The following is a 14,650-nucleotide window of genomic DNA, read 5'->3' as shown; positions in this document are numbered from 1 at the left end:
TGGGTCCTCCTAGATGAGAAGAATCAGAAATTGAGAGTGGGCCCAGCAACTAGTGCTTTTACAAGCTCTGTAGGTTCCTTTGATGCACTCTGAAGTTTGGAAACCAGAGCTATAGATTAGGGTTTTTCATATTGCAGGCTGAGACTTGGTAGTCAAGAAATAAACTGAGCTGCAAACAGCATTTTAAAAAATGAAACAGAATAAAAAAAAATAAAGTTTTTCATATGTTATAAAAGTAATATTTTGTGAAACCTTTGTTTCAATTATAAATGCACTAAGTGTGTGTGTACACATCTATACTTGATTGTAAAGATTTTATTTATTTATTTGACAGAGAGAGAGATAGCGAGAGAGGGAACACAAGCAGGGGGAGTGGGAGAGGGAGAAGCAGGCTTCCTGCTGAGCAGGGAGCCCAATGCGGGGTTGATCCCAGGACCCTGGGATCATAACCTGAGCCGAAGGCAGACGCTTAATGACTGAGCTACCCAGATGCCCTTATACTTGACTGTTAAGTAAAATATAGGTTACTATGGATCACAATCTGAAAAAAAAAAAAAAAATCTGATCTATAGGACTATATAAGCCAGCTCTTTGATTCCTTCTTGTCACTTTGGTCTTATCTTGGCCTTTCTTTCCCATTCTACTTAATGTTGACTCCTCCAAAGCATTTATTCTCACACTATGTTGATTATTTTATTTAGACTATTTATCAATATTTTAACTATCTTATTGTTTATAATCTTTCTCTCCCACTAGAATATAAGCTAATAGGAAGAGAGATCTTATTCCCCGCTATGTTCCTAATACCTAGAACAATGTCTGCCCACCTATAATATCCACTCAATAAACATTTTATGGCAGGATGAAGTTTATGACTAAGTAACTTAGCAAAGCTCACCTAAGTTAAATTATTTTTTAAAGATTTTATTCATTTATTCATGAGAGACAGAAAGAGAGAGGCAGAAGGAGAAGCAGGCTCCCCACTGAGCAGGGAGCCCAATGCAGGTCTCAATCCCAGGACCCCAGGATCACGACCTGAGCCGAAGGCAGACACTTAACTAACTGAGCCATCCAGGTGCCCCAGATTTTAACTATACTTTAAAATCCTATGTGTCTCATGTCTGTGATCTCTCTAATGCAATCACCACTTCCTGGTGGTCCTAAGGCTTGGATTCCAGCCATCCACTTCACAGTCCTGGACCATACTTAGTTTGGGACAATAAGAATCTGGTAAGACAGTGAACCAATCTACTCTTAGTTTTAGATGGAGGAACAGAGTAGTCATTTTATGAGATTAAAAAGCCTTGGGATCCATTTCACAAAGAAATATAAGAAAGCTAGAGGCTTTAGGCTCACCTACATTTTAAATGTGAACTATCTAACACCCCATACAGTTCAAACTCTTCTGCAGAAAGATGAACAGTGAATTCAGGGTGCCTGGGTGGCTCAGTTGGTTGGGCGACTGCCTTCAGCTCGGGTCATGATCCCAGGGTCCTGAGATCGAGTCCCGCATCGGGCTCCCTGCTCTGCAGGGAGCCTGCTTCTCCCTCTCCCACTCCCCCTGCTTGTGTTCCCTCTCTCGCTGTGTCTCTCTCTGTCAAATAAATAAATAAAATCTTTAAAAAAAAAAAAAAAAAGATGAACAGTGAATTCAATGGGAAGGGAAAAGTATGCTGAGAAGGAAAAAATTAGAGAGCAAAACAAATGGGAAGTCATATTCACAGCCCAAATATATTTGCTGGAGAATCTGTGAAATGTTATGGCTATAAGATGATTTAGGAATTAGAAGTCTTTTTCTGCATGCAGTGCAAATCGGTGCCTTCCTGAACCCCACTAATGCTGTGAATTTGTTTGTGCACATGTGTGAACACACATGTACATGACTGGAACTTGGGGGAGGGTGCTGCTCTTCTATCTTAAGGCCTCAAAGTGATATTCACTAGATAACCCCAAGCACTTTGTACCTACTTCTGCCATAGTAAATGAGACTTAAGTTAACGGGAAGTATAGAAGAAGAGTACAGGCTCTGGAGTCAGAGAGTCTGGGTTTAAATCACATTTCTACTACTTACCGGCTATATAACTTTGAACATATTCCTTAATTTTTCTGAGCCTCAGTTTATTTGTATAATTAGAGATCTCACAGGTTAGTATATCGATTGGGTTAATAATACATAAAGGCCCGGCACATCGATACCAGAGTGCTTACTAGATATCACAATCCTTATACCAAACTCTTCAAATCCTTTTCTCCTCAGATTCTAACAACCCTATGAGGAAGATTATTACAAGACTTCCCTTCCCCTATTACAGATGAGCAAGTGTGAGCCATGAAGGGGTTAACTTGTCCATGAATTCACAACTAAATAGAACTAGGATTAGAACATAGTCTTAGTCACATGCCTAAGCCAGATTTCCTAACAACTATGCAAATATGGGCATTCTAGCATCCCAGAAATTATGAATAACCAATGAGATATCTCCACTCAGCTGCAGCTGTCCTAATACCTGTATCAGAACAAGGGCTTGTGTTCCATGTGCGCACACACCTATCAATCATCTCCGTCATGTGTAACTCTCCAAAAGAGGTGGAGAAACAAGGCACTACAGCACATTGATCAAATTTTGTTCCCTTCTAGGTTAGTGACCCCAACAAGAAAAAAGGAGCTATGTTTTAATTCTTTCATAACAGATTTACTTAACACTGTTGGGAAAAAAGCAGTCGGCTTTCAACAGAGATCTGCTGAATTAATGAAGAAATAATGCACCAGAAAGGGCTGTATAAAATCAAACTGCAAATCAATTTTTTATAAAGCCAACTAAATAATTATAAACATTATCTATTTATATTCAAATTTATATACATACTACTGTATTTAGAAAAGTATCAAGTTGGGGCGCCTGGGTGGCTCAGTTGGTTAACCGACTGCCTTTGGCTCAGGTCACGATCCTGGAGTCCCGGGATCGAGTCCCGCATCGGGCTCCCTGTTTGGCAGGGAGTCTGCTTCTCCCTCTGACCCTCCTCCCTCTCATGCTCTCTGTCTCTCATTCTCTCTCTCTCAAATAAATAAATAAAATCTTAAAAAAAAAAAAAAGTATCAAGTTATAAAAATCAACATAATAATTATTAGTAAGAGCTATAATACTTGTTGAAATTTTACTATATGGCAGGCTAAAGGCTTTATCACCTTGTTTTAATCTTTACCACACACCTCTGAAGGAAGAACCATGATTTTTATAGAAGAGGGCATGCTGAAGGTCATAATTTTAACTCCTTCGATATCTATATCAAACTTTTTCTAAATTGTGGAAGGAACAAGATTATTTTTAAAAGAACATTTACATATTTCACAAACCATAAAATCCACCCATTTAAATATATAATCCTGGGGGTTTTACTATATTCACTATCACCACAATCTAATTTTAGGGTATTTTTCATCCTCCCCCAAAAAATTCCATGTACAACAGCAATCGGATCTAAGTATATATACTTTACATGCATAAAAGAGATGCAAATTCTTTTAAATAAAGCCTCCATTAAATATATGTATGAATGTATATTTGATACAGTTAATGCAAAGAAAATCATGAAAGGAACTGTAAAGGAGAAAATATGACTCGGGTCTTTTCTAATTTTGTATTAGCAACATCACCAATGGTTTGAATAGAGCAAGTAATCAAGAGCTGACATCCACATCCAACTCAGATTACTGTGGGTCAAACTGAGAGTTAAAGGACTTCTTAGCATTTTCACATTCACATCCAAATATTAAGACTAGGAGGAAATGTAGATAAAATAGTGTATAACCCACTGCCTTTGATATTCACTCCAATACTATATTAGTGTTAAGGAGGAAAGTTTAGGAAAATAAAGTCATAAAAGGAGATATAACATTTTCCTTTTCAGCATGATATGCTTATGCACATTTTTCCAAGAACCCACAGCATTGCATTTGATAATTGACAATACTCCTGAAAGCACAATTTAATGAACTCCGCATTCACTTCAAAAAATGAAAAGGAACTCACTGTTGGTAAATGCATATTCTTCTTCATTTTCGTCACTGTCCTCAGACGGAGCTTTATAAGGAGGTGGCAGTTTCACTGGAGGTGGAGCTGTTCCTTGTCTCTGAAAATGCAAAATTTGAGAGAAGGTTAATTGCATTTGCACAGTCCTCTTCCTCAATGACAAACAGGCTAAAAAAATAATCTGGAAATATTTTGACTGAATCCCACTTCAGTCATATAACAAGGACTGTAAAACAATTTGTTTTCTTATATTTATGTTATTATGTAAGTGACTGTGATGTAAGCACACCACTACAGAAAACAGGAATTCAAAAGCACAGCATTTAAGACTGTTGACCTACCCAGAAGAATGCATTCCTTTCCCCAGTGAGAAAGCCAATTATGTATATTTTATTTACAGTTACCAACCAAATAATCCAAATGAAAAACATTTCAAAATCCACTGTATTAATTTTACATTTATTTAAACTGTTCATCAAATTGTAGAAGGTACAGATTTCATTCTTTAAAAAATAGCTGAAATGAAATGCCAAGGTTTTCTAACTGAAAAAATATTCATCTGTAATTTATAGTCAACACACATTTTAATGTTTTAAAAAAGAAAGAAATCTTTATGATGAATACTTTTTGTATTTTGGTGTAAGTATTCTTTAAATTTACACACCACATGATACAGCACATAAATATTTGGTTCGGACTTAATTAAAGCAAAACAAAACTCAATGATCAGATTACCTTCACAGAATGCAGACATTTTCTTGAACGCTGGGAAAAATAAAACATGCTAACGTTTATGGAGGTCCAAGCTGCTAAAAAGAATAGGAGCTGATATACGCAAGCACTCCACAGATACCAAAATAACTGGATTAAGATTTTATTTTGCTACAGGGTTTCAGTAGAGTACATTCAATTATGATTTACATGACAAAACCACTAATGGCAGGATACACCCCAGTAAATGGACAATGACTGGTCCATTACAGAAAGCAGGCATGTAATAAATTCCTCCAAAGCAGAAAACACTCTCTGCGATCCATAAACAAAAACACACACCCAAATTTATTTAAGATAATGTCTAACCAAAGCAGCACTTCATCTATATGTAGAAAATTCAAAAATCAGTAAAATGCAGGAGTGATGAAGAAAGAGAAGATGCCAAATACAAAATGCCTATTAAGCAACAAAAGAATACAGAAATGTGATCATGCTGTATCTTTATTCTTCCTTGGAAAACCTTAGAAGTGAGTTAAATGAAGAGTAAAAAAGACAAATGGATTCCTTTCAGTAAACCTTTTCCTCAGAACCACATCATTCTAGGTCAAAATTAATAGTTGGAACAAGGACAGCCAGCTTTTAATATTAAGAGAGAGAATTCTCTTTGACAGTGTTTTAAAAACATATTTCAGAGGAAACTGTTTACACCACTGATTTATTAAAATTAAATTCTCCAACACTGTGGAAAAGAATATAGAATAAGCATGTCTTGGTGACCCTGAAGTTTGAATGTGGGTTGCCATATACCTGGGGCATCTTTCTACTGTACATGAGGGAAGGTTATAGGCAGGACCTGGCTCTCTCTGTGGCAATGAAGGCTGGAGCAAGATACATACAAGGAGGCCAGGTGAATGTAATCTCCATGAGGGCAGAGAACAATAGTGTCGTATCCTCACTCCGAGAACAGTGTCCGGTACGAAGCAGGCCTCCCTTAACTATATGCTGAATGAGTAAATAACTGGTTGTCAGTCATGCCAATTAGGTCTTCTAACATATTACCTTCCAGAAAAATGACAATGATGGAAAAGGTTCTTGTCCAATAGCAGTGCATATTAATTTTGTCTGGTAGAGATGCAAATTATTTTAGTCCTGTAGAAAGGATAACTCCAAAGGTTATGGTTTTATTTCCCTGTAAGACGTTAACCAGTTTTGTATCTAAATTTGAATCTAACTTATGTATTCTTTCTTTCTTTCTTTCTCTCTCTCTCTCTCGCTCTCTCTTTCTTTGACACAGAGGGAGAGCGCACAAGGAAGGGAAAAACAGGCAGGGGGAGGGAGAAGCAGGCTCCCCGCTGAGCAGGGAGCCCCCTATGTGGGGCTTGATCCGAGGAATCTGGGATCATGACCTGAGCTGAAGGCGATGTCTAACCGACTAAGCCACCCAGGCACCCCTGCATTCTTTCTTTGAACAATTAATAAATACTTCACTGTCTCCAGTTCTCTCTGAACCAGGCTAACCACCTTGTTGGTTCCCTCGTTAATGAGTTAAGTAAATAAATGTACATTTTGCATAATTTTATAGGTCACATTTTTATTTCTTAAATTATATTTTGTCAGTTATGGAGGTCTGTTCAAGTAGACTCACCTTCCAGAACCAGTTAAACAGTTACGCCTGAAATATGCAATTCATGAACTGCATAAGCCCATATACATGATTTTTTGGCGCCCACGGTAAATCCCCAGTGGCAACAGAACTTTGTCTTTTTGACTCTGTTTCTCTTATTTCCAACCCTATGATTTTGTTTCTGATACTAAGCCAAGTTTGGCTCTGATTTGCACTTGGGCTATAAGTTATTTCCCATTAGTAGCAGCAATAAATGGAGTTTGGTGTTACGGTCTAACAATTTAGTGGTATTTGAGGGTCTATTATATATTGGTTCTACAGGGATCTATTCTCTATAGGGTGAGAGACAACAGCAAAGGTTGTTAGTCTTTGTTTGCCTGTTGGTAAGTTTTTGTATACTAACAGGTCCTGAGTCCAATGGAAATAATAGCTTTTCGACATACAGACCAGGGGGCTTGTGTACTTCTGAGTCTACATGTGTCTTATGGCTGAAGCTGCAGGATAGGAGCTGAAAGTGCTCTGTGTAGCTGAACGTGAGGAAAGCCCTTACGTCTCACTGTGAGAAATATTTTCCTACCTTCAGAGGATGCTAATAAATTAGAAAAAAAATCTTTCCGATCGGTTTGAAGAGACTAATAAGCATTGTTAAATCTAATATTCCCAGAGTTTTTCAGAAAATAGTAAAACTAAACTCACATTACCTTAGATGTGACAGCCTTTTAATTAAAAACCAAAATCCATTTTTACAAAAACCACTAACTCAGAAGCATTTTAATGTGACAATCCAGATTCACAATATCAAAGTGATTTGGTGATTTAAATTTAGAAACAGTTCTACTTTCTTCCTGATATCCTTGATCTTACTGATGTGGTGTATAAAGCAAAAATATGTAAGACTGTAAAAACATTTATAACAATGTTGCATGATCCGCACATGTCTACATGCTATGTATGTATACAGATATATTTACATATTGCAGAGTATTGTCAGGTAGTTCTAAGACCTAACACAATGTGGAATATCATGAGAGAACACTATCATCTGTTGCTGTTAAGAATAATCAAAGATGGGGCGACTGGGTGGCTCTGCATCTGGCTAAGCATCTGCCTTCAGCTCATGTCATGGTCCCAGGGTCCTGGGATCGAACCCCGCATCGGGCTCCCTGCTTGGCGGGAAACCTGCTTCTCCCTCTTCCACTCCCCCTGCTTGTGTTCCCTCTCTCGCTGTCTCTGTCAAATAAATAAATAAAATCTTAAAAAAAAAAAAAAAAAAGAATAATCAAAGAGCACATCCTGTAACATTCTAAGTGCCACCAGGAAGATCACAAGAAATGATTTTGATCTTTGCAAAAACCTTCATGAGGTTCTCCTTAGCCCCAGGCTCTAGCATGTCCAGATTTCTCACTTGAAATAGATGCATGTCTTCACACACCTTACGGAGGAATAATTTAAATATAATAAAATGTACTCCATTTAAGTACTTACTTGGAATAGATACATTTTTATAAGTTTAACATGACTGTATTTTTAGGGACTATTATGTTTGGTGGGAGACGACACTTTCATTTGGGTAGTACATAAAAAGAAAAGAGAACTAACAGTAGGAGACTACTTCTCTGTGAACGAGCATCTCCCACTTGTGTTCGTGTCCGTGACTCCTTTAAGACAAAGAATATATGATGTAAACCTGAAGAAAATTTTAGAAGGAAAATACCAAAGAGTTACGAGGATATAGTTAATATTAGTATGTCTATGACTCCTGATGGCCTGTCTTTTCACACTCTGTGATGAGAAACAGCACAGACAATAGTGAACTGAAACAAAACAAGAAAAAAACTAGGAATTTATTCAAGACCTGTTTATGTATTTTTTGGTGTTTTTTTGGGGGGGGGTAACTTAGTTTCTTAGTCACACTCTCTTTTTTTAAAATGTGAATGATCTCAAGCCAAAATTTAGATTTCTAGCCTACACCTGTCCTAGTAATTGGCTTCAGGTACTTTTTTTTTTTTTTTAAGATTTATTTATTTATGGGGGGGAGTGGGGGGGGGAGTGAGTGGGGAGAGGGGCAGAGGGAGAGCGAGAGAGAGACTCTTAAGCTGACTTGTAGCTGAGCATGGAGCCCCCTGATATCATGACCTGAGCCGAAATCAAGAGTCAGGCACTTAACTGTGCCACTCAAGTGTCCCATTTCAGGTGTTTTTTATCGTGTCTTTTTTGATTGTCTAGGTAATTCTAGAGAACATGCACTGCTTTTGTATTAAGGAGGAAATAATGCATAAAAGGAATTACTTCTAATGATACTTTTTTTTTTTTTTTTTTTAATGAGAGAGAGAAAGAGCACATGAGAGGGGGGAGGGTCAGAGGGAGAAGCAGACTCCCCGCCGAGCAGGGAGCCCGATGCGGGACTCGATCCTGGGACTCCAGGATCATGACCTGAGCCGAAGGCAGTCGCTCAACCGACTGAGCCACCCAGGCGCCCTCTAATGATACTTTTTAAAGAGATAATATAATTTGTAATCATCTGACCTCCCAACTTTGGGAAGGTCCCCCTGTCTGCATCCTGCGCATGCTTCTATCATCATAATTATACTTCTATTTATTTCACTACGTGTCACATTCACTGGTGCACCTCTTGGAGTAAAGATGCTTCATCATTCCAGAAGGTAGTATAGTGCTTGGCATGTAAACTGTGATTTCAGAGAAGAGACACAGTAAAGTACATCCTATAACCACTGAGAACAATTAAGTACAATCTTGTAACCACTGAAACATCATCCTGTAATAGAGACACAGACACTGGTATGACTTCTCTCATTGCAATGTTAACTCAGTGGTTATTCTCTATACCAAAGAATTCAGCTGGACCGACTTTCGTGACTTTTGGTTATTACCGAGCTCTTACTGCATTTTTAAAATTTGAATGCAAATATCCTTGCTTTGTATTGAGATTCAATTTGGTTTAATGGAACCATATATTTATCTTTTTCCTTCCTGGGATCTTAAGTGGAATTATCCTGAATCAACTAAATTACCTTATTCCCTAAAGTAATTAAATTAGTCACCAGTTTATTCATTTGGGTGTGGTTATTACCTATGTCCCTACAGACTAATCCCTTGTCTACTTCCTTTATGACGTTATATCCCCAGACTGCTGCAGTCTTAACTGCCACACTATATATAGGATTCCAATAGACATTTGATGAATGCTCAGATCTTTGAATCAAGATATGAACTGACAAGGGGCGCCTGGGTGGCCCAGTCCTTAAGCGTCTGCCTTCGGCTCAGGTCATGATCCCGGGGTCCTGGGATCGAGCCCCATATCGGGCTCCCTGCTCGGCAGGAAGCCTGCTTCTCCCTCTTCCACTCCCCCTGCTTGTGTTCCCTCTCTCGCTGTCTCTCTCTGTCAAATAAATAAATAAAATCTTTAAAAAAAAAAAAAAAAGATATAAACTGACAAAATTCCAGCAAGAGGATAGACTAATTATTCTGAGAAATCCATCTGAACCACAAAAAGATGACAGATAAACTTTAAAAAATGTGCTTTTGTAACATGTGACTGAAGCCAGAAACAACCATAAATCCCAAATCGTAAGGTAAAATGGGGCACAGGAAGGCGGCATTTGCCCAGAGGGTATGTGCCATTCCTGGTGACCTAAAGCCAGAGGTGTTTTGTTTTGTTTTGACCTTTACTCACTCAGCCAGTATATACTGTGTGTCTATGAGGTGCCGGGCAGTGTTCTGGGCAACGGAGACAGAGTAATGATGAGACAGATGAGCTCCCTGTCTTCATGGGGCTTCTTTTCCAGCCCCTCCCAGATGCCACATTTTGTGGGTCTTCATGTCTTATCCCCAAATTGCTTTAAGGTAGTAGTCACCGAATTCTCCATTGTTTGCCTTGCTCCACTAGAATGGAAGCTCCAGGAGGACAGGGAATTTTTGTCTATGAAAACTTCATTGTTATGTACTGACATGAAAAAATACACACATTTTAAAGTGTACAATGTGAATTCATCACCATAATCAGGATGATGAATATAATCATCAGTCCCAAAAGTTTCTCCGTGCCTCTTTTTAATCCCTCCTCCTTCCTGCCCCTTTCCCTGGTCCTCCATTCTCTTGAACTACTAATCTCCTTTTTGTCAGCATTGGTTTTATTTTTCTAGACATTTAATCCCTGTAAATAAAGGCTGTTGCCTTGCAAAGGCTGAGAAAGATTTCTGCAAGTAATGACCTGGATCATGTACATAACTAGTATTTCTACAAGCCATAACCATGGTCTTCCGGAATCTACATATTATCTGTGTCTACTAGTGATTGCCAAAAACAACTACACAATCCTGAACACACAGCATATGCTACTGCTAATCTGATTATAATCTATGTGATTAAAATCTCAATTCAAAGAAGGTGGCCAACCAAGCTAAAATACAACCCTATAATTTGGTAAGGAATCTAATGTTATTTTTTCTTATCCTTTTTAAGAACCCTTCCCCCCAAATCCTCAAGGAACCTTGATTGAGCCCTGTGTACATGCCCACAAAGTTTTCCCAAGTGTTCAATTCAGTTATAGTTTTTTTTTTTTCTTTAACAGGGTGAAACCTACAATGGATGAAGTTTAAAAAAAAAAACAAATCAAACAAACCAAAATCTTGACCACAGAAGATAGTAAGGTTATTTCCTGGCGTTAGCCTTAGCTTGAGGTGGAAAAAAAGAAAAAATGTATTCCCTCAGAATTCCTTACAAGCTCAGACCCTCTCAGGTTGGAGACCTGATTTCATTCTATGTGTGGCTCAAAAATTTCCAAGCTAAAAACCAGGCAAACACAAAAATAAAGTTGGCAAAGATTCAGTGATACTAGATGAAATAGGCGTTTGGGCATTACTAAATAATGTCACATATGAATAAAGATAGTTTAAAACTTGTAGACACCTAATAAATTAACTTGAAAAAGTATAAAATAGGGTGCCTGAGTGGCTCAGTTGGTTAAGTGACTGCCTTCAGCTCAGGTCATGATCCTGGAGTCCCGGGATCGAGTCCCGCATCGGGCTCCCTGCTCAGCAGGGAGTCTGCTTCTCCCTCTGACCCTCCCCCCTCTCATGCTCTCTCTGTCTCTATCTCATTCTCTCTCTCAAATAAATAAATAAAATCTTTAAAAAAATTTAAAGTATAAAATAAAAACTGAAAAACCACATGAAAAAGACTAATTTTACTATCAAAATGGGAGATTGTTAGATTACAATGACCTCCCCCACAAAAAAACGCCAGTAAGTATGTAGAGTATCTGAATAACTTAATTAATTTGCTCTAGTGACTTTGTATATAAACCTATATCCAATAACTATCATGTTAGGAGTGCCTGGCTGGCTCAGTCGGCGTGACTCCTGATCTTGGGGTTGTGAGTTTGAGCCCCATGTTGGGTGTAGAGATTACTTAAAAATAAAATCTTTAAAAAGGAAAACTACTGTGCTATTCTTTTAAATCACAGATATACATTTATAATAACTGAGAATGTGATAGGCCATAAGAAGCCTCACCTAATGTAAAAGAATGTTACATAAATCACAATCTGTGATTATAATGGAAATACATTAGAAAATAGTAAGTTTTTAAAACCATTCACGTGGAAATTTAAAAATACATTTCTAAATAAATTTGGGTAAAAAGAAATTGTGGGGACTAAAAAAAGAACAGTACTGAATAATAGATATTCAACTTAAAATCTTGGGACATAAAGAGTGACTCAGAAGGAAATGTATGGTCTTAAAAAATTAATAAACTCTACAACTATCTAAAGATTATGGCGGGGTGGGGGTGGGGTGAGTAGAAGAAGAAAACCAAACAAAGTAAGGCAATATAAAGATGAGAACAAAAGGATGCCTGGGTGACTCAGTCGGTTAAATGTCCGCCTTCGGCTCAAGTCACGATCCCAGGGCTCTGGGATCAAGTCCCGCATCAGGCTCCTTGCTCCGCAGGGAGTCTGCTTCTCTCTCCCCTTCTCCCTCTGTGTGTGTGCTCGCTCTCTCTCTAGTTTTCACTGTTTCTCAAATAAATAAATAAAATATTAAAAAAAAGAAAAGAACTATGGATAGAGCATGGATAATTCAAGCTAATAAACAACTTTGGGGCACCTGGGTGGCTCAGTCAGTTAAGCCTCTTGCCTTCAGCTTAGATCATGATTTCCGGGTCCTAGGACCACGCCCCCTGTCAGGCTCTCTGCTCAGCGAGGAGCCTGCTTCTCCCTGTCCCTCTGCCTCTGCCTGCCACTCCCCCTGCTTGTGCTCTCTGTCAAATAAATAAATGAAATCTAAAAAAAAAAAAAGATAAACTTTATACCAACAAATGTAAAAAATTAAGTGATATCAATATTCCTAGAAAAGAATAACCATAACTGACATAACTGACTCCAGGTGAAATAGAAAAATCTGAATTGTTCCATAATTATTAAAGAACCAATAAGCATTTTAGATTTTTCCCACATAGAAAACCCAGGCCCAAAATGGCTTCACAGGCTAGTATGACCAAAGACAAGGAATGAATAATTACCACTTTACACAAATGCTCAGAGAACGAAAAAAGAAGAAATACACCTACTATTCATTTTAGCAGTCTCATATATTCAAAAGCAGATAGAATAGCACTTAAATGGGAAATTCCAGGCCAATTTCATTCCTAGCCACAGATGCAAAAATTCTAAAGGAAATAATGCCAGCAATGTGGGGGGGGGAAATGATCAAATTAAGTTTAATCCAAGAATTCAAGATTGGTCTGAGATTATGAAATCTATTACTATAATTTACCACATTAAGGGATTCAAGGAGAAAAAAATGTATACATACACAATTATTTCAGTGAATGGATAATACATCTGATAAAATTCAATGCCAATGCCATTCATGATAAAAATTCTTAGCAAAGGGGCACCTGGGTGGCTCAGTCGTTAAGTGTCTGCTTTCTGCTCAGGTCAGGATCCCAGGGTCCTGGGATTGAGCCCTGCATCAGGCTCCCTGCTCCACGGGAAGCCTGCTTCTCCCTCTCCCACTCCCCCTGCTTGTGTTCCCTCTCTCGCTCTGTTTCTCTCTGTCAAATAAATAAATAAAATCTTAAAAAAAAAAATTCTTAGCAAAGTAAGAATGAAAGGGGTACTTCCTTAACTTGAAGGATTATCTACAAACATTTACAGCACACATCATATTCAATGGTGAAGTATTAAAAGCAATTTCTTAAGGGCGCCTGGGTGGCTCAGTCGTTAAGCGTCTGCCTTCAGCTCAGGTCATGATCCCAGGTTCCTGGGATTGAGTCCCACATCGGGGTCCCTCCTCGGCAGGAAGCCTGCTTCTCCCTCTCCCACTCCCCCTGCTTGTGTTCCCTCTCTCGCTGTGTCTCTCTCTGTCAAATAAATAAATAAAATCTTAAAAAAAAAAAAAGCAATTTCTTAAATATCAGGAGGAAAAACAACAAAAATGTTAGCTATTATTACTTCTTTATTAAACAGTGGTTTTAGTAAATATAAAAAGATTGGAAAAAAGGGGAGAAGATTTTAAATGCCTTTATCCAGAGTGATTATTATTACATGGACAGAAAATCCAGAAATAAAATTCTACATAGTATTAGAATTTGAGATCCATATTCTTATTAAAATTATATACATTTATAGAGGACATAATGACCCTAGAAGGCTCTACATATAGTGTTTAAAATATTTAGTAAGTTTATCTTTAGGTGGTGGGTTTATGAGTGATTTTATTTGTTTCAGTCTTTCAGTGTTTCCAGTGTTCTGCATTGGACTATTTTATTTTATAAAACAATAATGGGGGGCACCTGGGTGGCTCAGATGGTTAAGCATCTACCTTTGGCTCAGGTCATGATCCCAGGGTCCTGGGATCCAGCCCTACATCGGGCTTCCTGCTCTGTGGGAAGTCTCCTTCCCCCTCTCCTTCCTGCTCATGCTCTAATTTCTGTCTCTCTCAAATATATAATTTTAAAAAAGATTAAAAAAAAAGAATAATGGAATAATGTTACAAGATGTCAAATAAATACATAAAAAAATCAATTTTATGTCTACATACTAGCAACAAACAGAAAATGCAATATAAAATACTTAAAAGCAATACAAAATGTAAGAGTATCTAGGAATAAACCAAAGATTTACAATACCTTTCTCAAGAAAATCATAAAATTGAAAAAAAAAAAAAAGAATTTAATATATAGACAGATATACCATGTAAATGATTAAAAAGGTCGGATATCATAAAGATATAATTTCTTTACAAATTAATCTACA

The 14,650-nt window shown here is 37.8% G+C and overlaps 1 protein-coding gene across 1 annotated transcript in view; it reads right to left on the bottom strand.

Moving 5' to 3' along the window:
- PATJ (PATJ crumbs cell polarity complex component) overlaps window positions 1-14,650 on the bottom strand; it is a 332,644-nt gene that overhangs the window by 177,070 nt on the left and 140,924 nt on the right. Inside the window, exon 27 of the mRNA XM_081816865.1 lies at window positions 4,032-4,131. Within this exon, the coding sequence (XP_081672991.1) occupies window positions 4,032-4,131 (100 nt within the window). The remainder of the gene's footprint in view (window positions 1-4,031; window positions 4,132-14,650) is intronic.

Source organism: Leptonychotes weddellii, chromosome 4, assembly GCF_054177405.1.
Source record: "Leptonychotes weddellii isolate Sample4059 chromosome 4, ASM5417740v2, whole genome shotgun sequence".
NCBI classification, from domain to species: domain Eukaryota; kingdom Metazoa; phylum Chordata; class Mammalia; order Carnivora; family Phocidae; genus Leptonychotes; species Leptonychotes weddellii.
The sequence above is the reverse complement of the archived record's forward strand: the minus strand, read 5'-3'. Positions and strand labels throughout refer to the sequence as shown.